This window comes from Mytilus californianus, unplaced genomic scaffold, assembly GCF_021869535.1.
Source record: "Mytilus californianus isolate M0D057914Y unplaced genomic scaffold, xbMytCali1.0.p SCAF_11, whole genome shotgun sequence".
Taxonomy (NCBI): domain Eukaryota; kingdom Metazoa; phylum Mollusca; class Bivalvia; order Mytilida; family Mytilidae; genus Mytilus; species Mytilus californianus.
In genome coordinates, this window is record NW_026262593.1 from 13,632,804 (window position 1) to 13,647,440 (window position 14,637).

A 14,637-nucleotide genomic window follows, 5' to 3' on the forward strand; every position below is an offset into this window, starting at 1 on the left:
GGAAACGGGGAATGTGTCAAAGAGACAACAACCCGACCAAAAAGCAGCACAAGGCCATTAATGGGTCTTCAACGAGCGAGAAAATCCCCCATCCGAAGGCGGGATTCAGCTTGATCCTAAACAATAATGTATACTAGTTCAGCGAAATGGATGCCACACTAAACTTCGAAACATATAAATGAACCAACATTAAAGAAACACACAATACTAACAAAGGCCAGAGGTTACTGACTTGGGACAGGCGCAAAAATGCAGCGGGGTTAAACATGTTTTGTTAGATCACAACCCCAACCCCCTATACCTCTAGCCAAAATAGAATAAAAAAAAACACACAGCAATACGCACAGTAAAACTCAGTTTAAAAAACGTCCGAGTCCAATGTTAGAAGAGATTACAGAAGAAACTAAGCAAAATGACAATGATAAACATAAATTAACAAAGGACTACTAGCAGTCACTGACATGCCAGCTCCAGACCGAAGAACATAACCCGCACCATGCCAACAACTGGTTTTAGAACAAATGTTTATATTTCAAATGCAAAGACCCTATGGCTGAATCAATACATATACAATGTATACGTAGAACTAAAAAAAAAACTTGTTTAAATGCTTATTCGTTGACGGAATCGAATAAGAATAAAACGTTCTGTATAAGATTTTACAAAACGAATTCATGTCATCTTTTGTGATTTTACCAAAAATCAGATATTGCATCGAACATGAAATACTTAACGCTGGAGTTAAACAACCACAAATTATTCAATCAGCTACTGAAATATCACGGGAGGGATACACATTATCTTTTAATCATTCTTAAAATCAAACTCAAATAAAAATAATACATGTATAGAACTGTTATGTTGAATCCTTCAGTACATAAGCTTTCGTTTCTTGTTTCCTTATAAGGTTATTTATGTGTCAAATGTCAATGACATTATTAATTACAAGCAAACACTTGTCACTTGTGGTAGCTTTTTTACTATTATTGTAGACAAGTAACTAATTAATACAACAATAAAATGGGAGTGTTTGCAGCATGAAATACATATATACACACATTTTGAGAGAAAAAAAAGATTGACACTGACGAAGGTCATTTGTTGTGCCGAAATATTTAAAAGTTTGGCAATGCTATATTTTTTCATTGTTTCGTTTTTAATATCTTTTATCAGAATTGTTGCAAAAAATAATTTTTAAATTTCGTCATGGTTGGTTACCATGGTAATTTGACAAATATGAAATTTGTTTTGTTTTCTGAGCACCTTATCTATTAGTCATATGATGGTGAGTTTCAGATCATGTGTGGTTACTTTTCTATTTGGCTTGAAAATTTTTGCGACATACGTATAGGTCCTACTCCCCCTCTACCTTTTGGCAAAACGTTTGACAATTTCCATTGTTGTGATAATCTCAAAATTGTCAAAGATAACAAACAATTATTTGAAAGAACGAAAAAAGAAGGATTATTGCATGTTATTGTTGATTTACCCAAATCATCACATTTCTTCCAAAGTAACGTTTATCATTATTCAATTGTTGTTTATTAGAGTATGTTAAATTCGTATATTCTGGAACTGTTTTGTCTAAATCGATTCGTTATTGGTGTTATTGGCATACAATCACGAACTCTTTAAGGGAGAAGCTGGTGGCCTGTTGCAAGGTAACATTGAAGTCTTGTCTCTTTCCAACATACACTCATTTTTCATTTGCAATCATGAATTCTCGTCCTTTATCCCTGGGAACGTACTTTGTAGAACCTGCTTATTGAATTTACTAATTTACTTTTAATTTGTTCTCGTCTTGAGTTTTTATTTGCCCCGAAATATTCGAACTACAAACAACCAACCACAAACAATAATCGTATGTTATCATCACAAAAATTCCGATCTATTGACGAATATATACAAGGAGAATTACAAACATTCAAAAAATCCTTTTATAATTAGATCAATGAAACGTATGATTTGCACGATCGCGAATGACATTTTCAGTTTTACTATTGTTGCGGACTTAAAAAAATTACATACAATACAATCCATTTGTTCATGTAGTGCTTGTCAATCTAATGTATGTAAAACGGAATTAAAAAAAAAATACTCCAAATGTGACAAAGGATCTGGGTTGTCAGATGACTGTGTGAAAAAATAAAAAGACGTTCAATATACAGTGATCTTCCCGCCTAACTTCAATTACTTTTCAAATTGCTTTGACCAATCATATCATTTTTTTTATTGGAAATATTCTTTAAGACCACAAACGATACTCTAATATGTCAATAACCGGAGTTGAGGACTTTTTTTTTGTAAAAATATATGGTATACAGTATACATACAGAAAATACCCGAAACCTTAAAATATTTTGATTGATTTGACCAATTATATATTTCATATTCTGTATATAAATTTCTTTATCATCATGTTGATTATTAATTGATTGATTGATTTGTATTTGCTTAACGTCCAGTGGCAAATACATTCATGAACATCGCGTTTAACTGTAAGACATTATCAACTGCAGACCGTATAAGGATGATTAAACTATTACTATATTTTTGTGTTATCCTCCAAGATCTGAATGAACATAATGAGATGTTATTACGGTGGTATGCTTGCCAATGAGACAACTATCCGCCAGAGACGTAAGCAAATACAGGTCACCGTCTTTATTTCGTATTGTTTTGTATTGTTGATAACATTTTTATGTTGGATTATATAACAATTTATTTTAAAATTATTAATTCTAAAATAGAAAAAAATGATAATTTGAATTGAATGCAGTATTGCCTACTTCTGTTGTTCATTTCTATGACCTGCATACTTCTTGTGTGCTGACACGGTGTTAGACAGTAAATCAATCAATTAATGGACACAATCTTAAGAAGAAATATCTATTAATGTAGGCGTAAACATGTAAAATAATCTGATAGACAAATGTCCGTTCACTATTGCCAAATAGATCTTTATTGCCTTAAAACACATTTTGTGTAAACATAATTACCTTTTGTGATAGTCATTTATTTGGTTTATACTTTTTCTACAATTAATAACATCTTAAGGGCAAATATTAACACTATAAGTGCATATATCGTATTCAATACAGTTATGCTTAAACTTAGCTTTATCTACATTTTATTGTATGGTATTAATTAAAATATATCCACAAAAAAAGACAAATTTTCTTATTCTCTTACACACCGACTATCCGATTGTTTGGATTTTACTCTAATGTAATAAATATCTTATTTTATCTTATCTTACAGACATAACTAGTTATGGAATTCATACAAAAAGATGGATAGAAAAATTCCATGAATTCAGGTGATTCGTGAATTTCACAAAATATGAAACATTTAAAGACATAGAAATATGAAACAAGTTATTTTGATATGGATATTTTGTATTGGAAATGTAATAGGACATGGAAAACTATGGGAACCACCAGCCAGATCGACTATGTGGAGAAGAGGATTCAAAACACCCGTTAATCCAAATGATAATGAACTAAATTGTGGTGGATTTCAAGTAAGTCAAATCTAAATACTAGTACACAGTAAAAAGCTTCAACTGTTTGCACCTGTCCTAAGTCAGGAACCTGATGTTCAGTGGTTGTCGTTTGTTGATGTGGTTCATAAGTGTTTCTCGTTTCTCGTTTTTTTATATAGATTAGACTGTTGGTTTTCCCGTTTGAATGGTTTTACACTAGTCATTTTGGGGCCTTGCTTGCTGTTCGGTGTGAGCTAAGGCTCCGCGTTGAAGGCCGTACGTTGACCTATAATGGTTTACTTTTACAAATTGTGACTTGGATGGAGAGTTGTCTCATTGGCACTCATACCACATCTTCTTATATCTATTCAAGTGGTACAAGTCGGTAATCAATGTCAAATAATTACAACATACCGTCAATGATAAAAGTAATTTCCTGTGTTCTAATTCATAAAGGTTAACAAATTTAAATAAAATTCTTCATTGAAGAAAATCCATAACCAAGATGAGGTAGTTTATATCTCATTAACATAGCTAATTTTTGATACAATTATGGTACAATTCAAAATGTACTTCCTTTTTAACTTTATTAACTAAACCTCTCACTTGCAAATGTAACATTAAAGTAATGGAAGCCGTTTTGTAGATTTACCTTCAATATTAATGTAACTCTCAGGGCATATATAATAGATAGAAGAAAAAAGATTAATATTCAAATTGAAAAAAAATATATGATAATTTTCTACCCCTCCCCTTTAAGTAATGCAACGTGATACATGATAAAGTTTTATTTTCAAAGACGTTAATAATTATCAAATCTTCCCGCCTTTCAGTTTTCAGAATATCTAAATTTCCTTTTTCAGAATCATTGGATAAAATATGGCGGACGTTGTGGCGTGTGTGGTGATCCTTATCAAACAAGCCCGAGACCGAACGAAGCAGGAGGAGAGTACGCCACTGGAGCTATATCACGACACTATAAAAGTGGTCAAATTATTGATTTAGCAGTCGACATAACAGCCAATCATGTTGGATTTTTTGAATTTCGTATTTGTCCGAATAATGACGCAACAAAACCGATCACGCAAAAATGTTTGAATAGATATCCTTTATTTGTTGTTGGGTCAAAAGATGGTCGGTATCATGTAGGTGGACATCAAAATGGTATAGTTGTGTTTAAAGGCAAACTTCCGAAGGGACTGGTCTGTTCACAGTGCGTTATGCAATGGCGTTATAGAACCGGTATGTATTTCGTCTCTATGAACATGCATATTTTATAGTACATATAAGAAATAAGAAGATGTGGTATGATTGCCAATGAGACAACTCTCCACCAGAAACCAAATTTTTGTTGACAGACATTAACAACTATAGGTCACCGTACGTGTACATGTTCTATTGTTGAAACCCGTCTGTTTGTTGATCTATGTGGTGTGTCTCAGTGGCGGATCCAGGGGGGGGGGGGGGGGGGGTCCGGGGGTTGGAACCCCCCTTTTTTGACGATCAATGCATTTGAATGGGGACATATAGTAGGAACCCCCCTTTATCCTTGGTTAGGAACCCCCCTTTTATAAATGGCTGGATCCGCCCCTGTGTCTCCTTTTGGTGTTATTATTAAACGCAATCTTATTCATTCACAACTTTAGCAAAATATACAGGCTACAAGTTAACCGCAAGGTTCCGGGAAATAAAACATTGTTTTCCCCTATTAGTCTTTGTTAAAGAGGTAGGGCCATTTTCCCGTGAGTTTTTTTCATTTGATTAGCTAGGAAAATCATGTTTTTAAATAGCCCGATAGATGCTAATTATAGTATATGAAAACACGTCACATCATCTATTTTCATACCTTGAACAGGTATTCCTACAATAATCAAGGCCAAGACTATTGATTTTTTTTGTTTATCAAAACCAATATTGATTTTGTTTGTTAGTGCCCTTGAGGAGCATTAAAATATGAATTATCAACTAATAGATATTCAAAATTAGTGTTGTATTAAAAAAAACATGGTGCTTCAGTTAGCGTGTTAATGTTGGTAGGTGATTTGTAGCGTACATGTATTTCACAGCTTCGTTTAACTTAAAACTTACAAAATATTAAACAAGAATGTGTCCATAGTACACGGATGCCCCACTCGTACTATCATTTTCTATGTTCAGCAAACCGTGAAATTGGGGTAAAAACTGTAATTTAGCATGAAAATGAGAAAGATCATATCATAGGGATCATGTGTACTAAGTTTCAAGTTGGTTGGACTTCCACTTCATCAAAAACTACCTTGACCAAAAACTTTAACTTGAAACGGGGCAGACGGACGAACGAAGGGACGGACGGACGGACGGACAAACAAACGAACGGACGCACAGACCGAAAACTGAATGCCCCTAAGTGGCGCCTAAAAAAGGGGGTTAAATATAAATACAAGAAACATTTAATAATCTAATTATCCGATATAAATCAGCTAAGCTGATACAAGATCGGTCTCTGTTTTAATGCCAAGAAGCCAAAATATATCGGACGCATTTAACTGGGATGTTGTTTTCCTCAATCTGGATGTATCTATATCTATATACTGTTCCGGCTTTTAAGGTTTACCGTCTATATGAACCGGACATAAGCTTACACCAGTTGGTACTAGAACGGCTTGCGTAACAAACACGGCATGTAATCTGGTCTTCTCTGCATGGCATTGTACCAAATGGATCGACCCTATGTTGTGATACAGATTCAACACTGTCTTAATGTTTTACCTACAGTCACGATTGGTAGTGTAATTTATTTTTTCTGTGGTGTTGTTTCATTTTCTGATGACTTAGGTTTCGGTGTAGGGACGGTGGTACAATGTAACAATGCCAGTACTAGTATCTACACAGTTGGTTGATTGGCGATAAAATTACTGTCTGCATTTGTTACATATCATACCATTTTCTAAAACGTTCTTGTTCAAGATTTAGAAAAATATTTTTGTTGTTTTGAAATTTTTCTGATATGGCCTTTTTTCGTTATATGTGTATAACACAAACAACATTTGGGCTTCATTGCTATATAATCAATTCTCGTGTTATTGGTTATGTACAAGAACCTACTTCAGTGTGACTCTTTGAATTAAACAAACATCCGAAAAAATGTGATAGAAACATAACATTTTAATATTTCAACATAAAAAATGAGAAAAATTAGCGTGAGATTTGAACCCCATCTTAAAAAAAATCAATTATATACAGTTTTAAGCGCTACCGATGGAGCCGCGGCGACTCTTGAAAACATAATTGATATTAAGCAGCTATATAGGTAAAATTTAGTGATGTTCCACTTTTTATTAAAAAAGTTGTTTTTTAGGTATTTAGGACACACTAAACCAATTTCATTTTTGAGGGGGAAAGTTGTATAAATTACAACAACAACAAAAAAACATAACTTTGTTTTGGTTTGAAGTGACCTTCTAAGGGGATTCCCTGTTTTTCCAACCTAAAACACGGTAAATTCCGCATATTTGACTTTCATCCTTTTTTGGAGGTTAAATTAACTATTTTCCAGACATAACATAATACATAAAAATCGAGATTTTGACCAAAAAACATTTTTATTTCTTGTTTTTATCGTAAATTTTATTCTTTCAGCATTTTTTGAAATTGGCCCTTCTGTGAAAAAAATTCAGGGGAAATTGGCCCTACCTCTTTGCACTTTTCAAAAAAATTTGCAGAATTCATCTTTGTTTCAAATAAAGAAATACTTGGCACGAGTAAAGTTTTATCCTGTCCAGTACTACAGACAAAGTTTCACATAATATTTCATTGCTTATAAGATAACCATCACTGGAAGTTAACCAATCAAATTTCCACCCTTTATTTCCTGTTTACAAGCTTTAGTAACCATGTAACTTCAAGTTTCCAAAATATTTTATAGAAACACCAAATAAAAAAAGAATGGTGCTTTGAAACACCCAAGTTATATGTTTATGACTCAGAAATTTTTTACTGCAATGAAATGTAGGATTATAATTTCATACAACTGTCAAATTCAAGGGAATATTTTTTCCGATCCTTTTTCGGGTGTGACGAACTATGATTTGGTGGTATTACACCTAGATACATAGATGATTAAGTTTTACTTGTCAGAAGTAAACCTCTCTACCAGCGGTATTTTTTTTACAAGGTCGAATGTTTGACACGACTGTCCTTATAGAATAGAGTTAAGGACAAAAATCCTTCGTCTATTTTCAAAATAATGTACTTTCATGAAGGTTTACGTTAGAACATATGCGAGAAAAATGTTGAAACCATTGAGATGTTTACCCTAAATTTCTTACTGAAATATTCTATAGATTAGTATCCCAACTTACATACTGGACCCTAAATAAATTGCTTGACTACTAGTAATCTATGGATATGTACACTAAATTACTAACTGGACTAGGACTATTCTTTGTACCCTAAATTACTAACTGGACTATTCTTTGTACACTAAATTACTAACTGGACTATTCTTTGTACACTAAATTACTAACTGGACTATTCTTTGTACCTTAAATTACTAACTGGTCTGTTCTTTGTACACTAAATTACTAACTGGACTATTCTTTGTACACTAAATTACTAACTGGACTATTCTTTGTACACTAAATTACTAACTGGACTATTCCTTGTACACTAAATTACTAACTGGACTATTCTTTGTACCCTAAATTACTAACTGGACTATTCTTTGTACCCTAAATTACTAACTGGACTATTCTTTGTACACTAAATTACTAACTGGACTATTCTTTGTACACTAAATTACTAACTGGACTAATCTTTGTACCCTTAATTACTAACTGGACTATTCTTTGTACCCTAAATTACTAACTGGACTATTCTTTGTACCCTAAATTACTAACTGGACTATTCTTTGTACACTTAATTACTAACTGGACTATTCCTTGTACACTAAATTACTAACTGGACTATTTCTTGTACACTAAATTACTAACTGGACTATTCTTTGTATCCTTAGTTACCTACTCACTGCACTATGGATTTATTTATGTTTTTATGTTCATTTTAACGCTTCACCTCCTTCTTGCTTTTTTGTATATAGACAGGGTTTGTTGCTCGTGCTGTGTGGATGCAGTAGAATGTATCCCCGTGCTTGTGGTGTATGCCCTTATATTTTTCAATTATGGGTTGTTTGCCTGTGAGAGAGCTTTCACATGTTTAATGGTTTACTTTTATAAATTTTGACTTGGATGGAGAGTTGTCTCATTGGCACTCATACCACATCTTCTTATATCTAAGTACGTATTTATAGCGCTATGATTAGGAATGATCTTATTTTGGAAAGCAAAATCTAATCTGTAGAAGGGAATTGTAACACTAAATCTGGTCTTTTTTGTCTAAAAGACTACCAAAAAGCATGAATAAAAGTTGTAGGGTACATGTCAATAAGACAACAACCCTACGACTTAAACAATACCAACATTAGAGGTAACATAAGGTATTCAATAATTGAAAGATGTCTATAATATGTGAAGTTCTCAACCTCTTAGTGTTTAAAACAAGTTTGAATACATTCAACAGAAATGATCAACATAATATTACTACTATATTTCAGGTAACAGATGGGGTTGTAATAAAAAGACTGGGAAGTGTGGGAAAGGATATGGACCTCAGGAAGAATTCTATGGATGCTCAGATGTTACTATAACAACCAGTATTGCCAGAAAGAGCATGACCATGAGAAAGCCTGTAGGCATCAGACACACTGAAGCATTTAAATCAAATTTCCAACTCCTTTCAAATCCTTCTGATTTAATTAGTACTCTTGGTAAGAAAACTGGGGCATCTCCAGTTTTTGATAAATTAACCAGTGTTCTTTGGACTTTATTGAAAACTATAATTTCAACAAATCGTGGGTCTCGGGTAGCTCTTGTTCAATGGAATCCAATTGGACATGATATTGTTGAACTTGGGAAAGCCAACCAGCTTTCAGTATTAGACACCAAGAATAAACGTACATATAACAGACCCTCCAATCACTGGCCTCCTTTTAAACCTACGATTGTTGAAGCTGATATAGGAGAGGGAGAGGATGGTCCCATGATGCTTAGCGAAGTTGTTGTTGATGAGGATTGGCGAAAACCTACTGTGATAAAAAGATATACAGATGGACCAAAAGGCTTTGTAGCCAGTGAATCAAAATGTCGTGCAACCAAAGAATTTGAACATGTTGAAGGAACTAATCGTTGGTGTAGTGTAAATTGTAACGCGGGAAACTGCCCGAAAGTCATGTGCACGTGCGTAACCAAAGCAGTAAACAGTATTGTCACACATCCATTTACAAATTCACTATCTTCTAAAATTCATACTGTTAAAACTAGTGTACATAATCAGGGATCTATAAAAACTGTAAAACATAATGTAGTGCCAAATTCGAAAAAAAGACTATTGCGTTTACTTTCGCATAAAAAGAACGTTGTTTCGAATAAAATTAAAAGTTCAAATTTAAAACGAACGCTATCAAAACCTGTTCGAACTATGCACTGTCAAGGAGCAGGAAAATTTGCCTCTCACCGTAAAATGGTTGGATGGTGTTTAGAAAATTGTTCGAAAGGATTTTGTCCTAAATCTATATGTGAATGTTCTAAAATTATTTAAATACTTTTATTATTTAGTTACATTTGTACATATTTATTGTCTCTTTGTTAGTATATTATCACTTTTAGCATCATGCAGATAAAGAAAATCTAGTGTTTAGAATTTTAGGCTTCTTTTCATCTTTAATGTGGAAAGAAAGTTGATTTTACTTTATAATACTCAAAGGCTTGGTTCCTATACAAGCACGCTTTTTTATTATTTTTTTTTAATAAACTGTGAGATCATAGCTTTACATGTACTTTGACAAGCATTCTTTTATTTTTGAAATAAATATACTACTTTGCGAATCCGTTCCAATATACATTTAATTCAAATGTAAATTTGACCATTTGCCATATATTCAATGACCACTTCTTAAAACATTTTTTTCTTCATGTAACTAGTATACACTGTTGAAGTGATAAATTGATTTGTACTACTTTCATATATTAAGCACTGCTGGATGACCATTTGGAAGAAAAGAACATTAATTTTAGTCAAACTGTATTATATACATGGTAAATATATGTGTTACAGTGACAGTTATATGACCCAATGATCTCATTAATAGAGACCTTGTGTAAAATCGTCAATTTTGTTCTTATTGTTAACAGCGTGTGGTGGCCTGTAGCCTTTTCCTCTTTGATATTTGGGGGTGGGTGGGGTGCTTAGGGGGAGTGAGGCATGGTGTTATCAATCTTTCTATGACACATTGTCTCTCCAGAAGGGTAACATATCCATATTTATTATTTTTTACATCACTTTGACAAATTGGAATTTATCAACTTTGATTAATGAACAACGGAACTATGGTCCATGTACATAAACTCATTTTGGAACATTCTGCGAATTGGTTGGTTATGTGCCTTAATATCTTTATGGTCTGACGGTGATTGTCCCAAGAGAAAGGGAAGACAATCCGTTTTTTCATTGTTCAGGGGCAGATCCAGGATTTTTGAAAAGGGGCGTATTCCCGATAATTAAAGATCTAAATATTTTTGGAACGATTTTATACTAAAAATGTATATATATCGTGAAATTATAGATTACAAATTTTGGCGACTAAAAAGGGGACCTCAATACGCCCCCCCCCCCCTGGATCCGCTACTGTTGTGTCCCCCTTCCTAATTCAGGTTGAAATTAACCCGAATAATTCAGTCGTTCTATTCCGCTGATCTACGATTACTTCCTCGCTAGTAGGAGAAATCGATTACTGGAGGGACTGAATTATTCGGGCTAGGTTGAAATGGTTGTCTTGCCGTTTTATGTCACCTGCACAAGCAGATTAGTGTTATATAGATATCGCCTTCTCTTGTCAAACTATTGTTGTGTTGCCATCTAGTTGACGAACTACCCCACGTCTTTTATTCAAGTTTTTTTCACATTTAAGTACTAGTATTTTCAATAATGGGATAAAACTTGATTCTGAGAAAAATGCAACAGAATGATGTTAGACATGAAGACGAACAGATACAGTTAAACACTCCTTTATAGTAGGTATCTACAAAGGAAAGGTAAACCAATGTACCCCCTCCTTTCTTGGTGTTTCCGGCTGTGTTTTTATCAACCAATTTTCTCTTTTGGCACTTTGGTATTCCACTTTTACTTTACACACCACATGAAACCCAAACATTTTGGGAAAAGGTAACATACCCCTATCAATTAAGTATTGAAGTGCCCCCCCCCCCCCCCCCCCCGAGCTACAATGTAACGCGTAAGGCGCAATATGTTCAGTGATAATTGTTCCAAAGAAGTTATTTAAAGAATTTTATTACATGAAGTGCAAGGCATGGAAGAATAAATAAATTTTAAAAACATTTAAAAGATTAACTCATCGTAAGGAAAAATAAAAATATCATCAGCCTATTTTGGAGACTGTAGTCTTAGTTTTCAATATAAAAGGGTTATTGTAGCATTGTTGAAATCTTACTACGATAACAGCCAAAGATACAACATATCATACTTTTTGGTTAGTATATTCAGGAACATAGTTAGTATAGACTGTCCCTGGTATATTTTACGAAAGAAAACTACTTAACCATTTTGCAAGCCAAATGTTTTTATTTATCTGAAATATTGTTTAAAAGGGTGTCCAAAAATATTTTTGAATCAAAGTGCTTGTAAACACTGAAGGATAAAGATTGCTTTAATTTAATAGTGGGAAGTAAAATTAAATATTGCATTTTATAAAGCATTGGTTTTAGTTGATTTAACAAAAATTCTGGACAAAGAAAGATAACTCCAATTTTTAAAGATGACTTTAATAATGACATCGTTTTCATTTTTAGAACAGATATTAGATTCCTGCACCTTGCAAAAGTTATGTAATTTTCTTAACAAGTGTAACATCATTTTGTGCCTTGAATATCTGAGCGTATATTGCATTGATAAATTTCTGGAAATGTTCATGGATAAAATGTATAGAATGTTATGATCGCTGCACTATATTTTGTGTATCAAAAAGGTAGTGATAAGCCTTGGAAGATTTAGATATCAAGTCAGTACCATAAGGTTTTGATTGCATTTCATGCAATCTTTACCAAAAAATACAAAAGCAGCATCAAATAACAAACAATAAAAAAAGGTTTAAAAATCCAAAAGTAAAATTTGCAAAACGTTCTTAAAAATAACAAATGGTACAAACATAGTACCTGCCTGCTTGTACTCACCAGTGAGCCTGCGGGATAAATGGAAGTCAAGACACTAGCTTACCAAGACCAATAAACACAGTTAGACATGTGTCTCTTCATTTTGATATTTCAGTTTGTTTAGTCTCTGATCTGACATGGTCATGACCAATACAGTAAAACAAATTATTTTAAAAGACAAAAAGATACATCACAACATTTTAACTTCTATGCCCAACCTAGGGCATTATGTTTTTCAGTCTGTGCGTCCATTCATCCGTTCGTCTGTCCCGCTTTAGGTTAAAGTTTTTGGTCAAGGTAGTTTTTGATGAAATTGAAGTCCAATCAACTTGAAACTTAGTACACATGTTCCCTATAATATCTTTCTAATTTTAATGCCAAATTAAGAGTTTTGACCCCAACTTCACGGTCTACTGAACATAGAAAATGATAGTGCGAGTGGGGCATCCGTGTACTGCGGACACATTCTTGTTTCATCTAATTTTCGATTAAAACAGATATATATTTCACTTTTTAACAGTAAATCTCCTGTTTTAAAAATAATAAAGACAATAAAATATCCCCTTTAGAAAAATTTAAACAGTAAAATAGCCCCATTTTAAAATTGGGATAATAGCAGTAATATATCCTCTTTTTAAAATTTAATAAAAATCAATAGCATATTCCCTTTTTAAAATGTTAAAACTATTAAAATGACCTCTTTTGAAAATTTGATTAAAAAAATACAATGTTCCTTCTTTAAATTGAATAAAAACAATAAAATACCAATTTAAAATTAGAATAAACTCAACAAAACATTCCCTGTTAAAATTGTGATAAAATCAAGAAAATACCATTTATAAAATTTTGTTAAATCTGGATATGTTTTTTTCTAACAGTAAAACATTTTACTTCTTCTTTTAAAATTTTGATAAACACTGTCATTTAGAATTTAAATAATATCACTAAAATACCTCTATAAAAATTTGGAAAAAAAGCAGTAAAACATCCCCTTCTTAAAAAAAATTAAAGTTTAGATAAAAATCCTCAATAAGAGATATATACTGACGGAGCCATGGTGTTTTTATTAAACATTCAGTTGGTACCAGTAATAGTGGATACTTGGTACATATAAAAAGGCTCTCATATTGTATATAGAGAGAAGATTGATGTGAAAGAATAAGTAGGGGTAATCTAGTATTGGATAGGATCATGTAAGATTTTGTATCAGATTGTGAAGGATATCTTATGAAGACAAATGTAAGGTCAGTATTTTATGTACTTTATTGAATTATAAGGACTGTATTATTTCTGTAAAAGAATTTAAGATCTCAGATAAAGGTCTTCATGCATATTCTAGAGATGAAAAGAACCATAATGAATTTTTAACTTTCCCTGATAAATTCTACTCAAAGTGCTTGCTCCAACTGAAGAGTAAAAATTGCTTCCATTTTGCAATGTGAAATTAAAAATTAAACATTGCAGTATTTAAAAGCAATGGAAGGAAATATTTTCAAATGGAGCTATCTTCCTATGTCCATAAAAGTATTTTTTAGAACAGATAGATTCATACACCATGCACAACTTATGTAATTTTCAATAAAATAGTTTCCTTGCCAAGTCAGGAGCCTGTAATTCATTGGTTGTTGTTTATTGCTGTACATCATATTTGTTTTTTTCTTTCTTTGTTTTCTACATAAATCAGGTCATTAGTTTTCTCGTTTGGATTGTTTTACATTTGTCATTTCGAGCCTTTTATAGCTTACTATGTGGTATGGGTTTTGCTCATTGTTGAAGGCCGTATGGTGATCTATTGTTGTTAACTTCTATGTCATTTGGTCTCTGGAGGAGAATCATACCACATCTTAGTTTTATATTTATACACATACACATCTTTTTGAAACTTGGATATCT

At 32.8% G+C, this 14,637-nt stretch overlaps 1 protein-coding gene across 1 annotated transcript; it reads left to right on the plus strand.

The window, feature by feature from the left end:
• The first annotated feature begins 3,343 nt into the window (after positions 1-3,343).
• On the plus strand, positions 3,344-10,689 carry LOC127719598 (uncharacterized). The gene is made up of 3 exons (XM_052225831.1): positions 3,344-3,523; positions 4,348-4,726; positions 9,075-10,689. The coding sequence occupies exons 1-3, from the start codon at positions 3,368-3,370 to the stop codon at positions 10,115-10,117; spliced, it is 1,578 nt and encodes a 525-aa protein (XP_052081791.1). The 5' UTR covers positions 3,344-3,367; the 3' UTR covers positions 10,118-10,689.
• The last annotated feature ends 3,948 nt before the right edge of the window (positions 10,690-14,637 follow it).

What these genes read in the sequence shown, in the direction of transcription:
- LOC127719598 (XM_052225831.1), top strand. Translation starts at nt 3,368, where the DNA reads ATGAAACAAGTTATTTTGATATGGATATTTTGTATTGGAAATGTAATA. An exon ending in TAAATTGTGGTGGATTTCAA is followed by an intron (nt 3,524 to 4,347) that starts GTAAGTCAAATC and finishes TTCCTTTTTCAG; the next exon opens with AATCATTGGATAAAATATGG. An exon ending in GCAATGGCGTTATAGAACCG is followed by an intron (nt 4,727 to 9,074) that starts GTATGTATTTCG and finishes ACTATATTTCAG; the next exon opens with GTAACAGATGGGGTTGTAAT.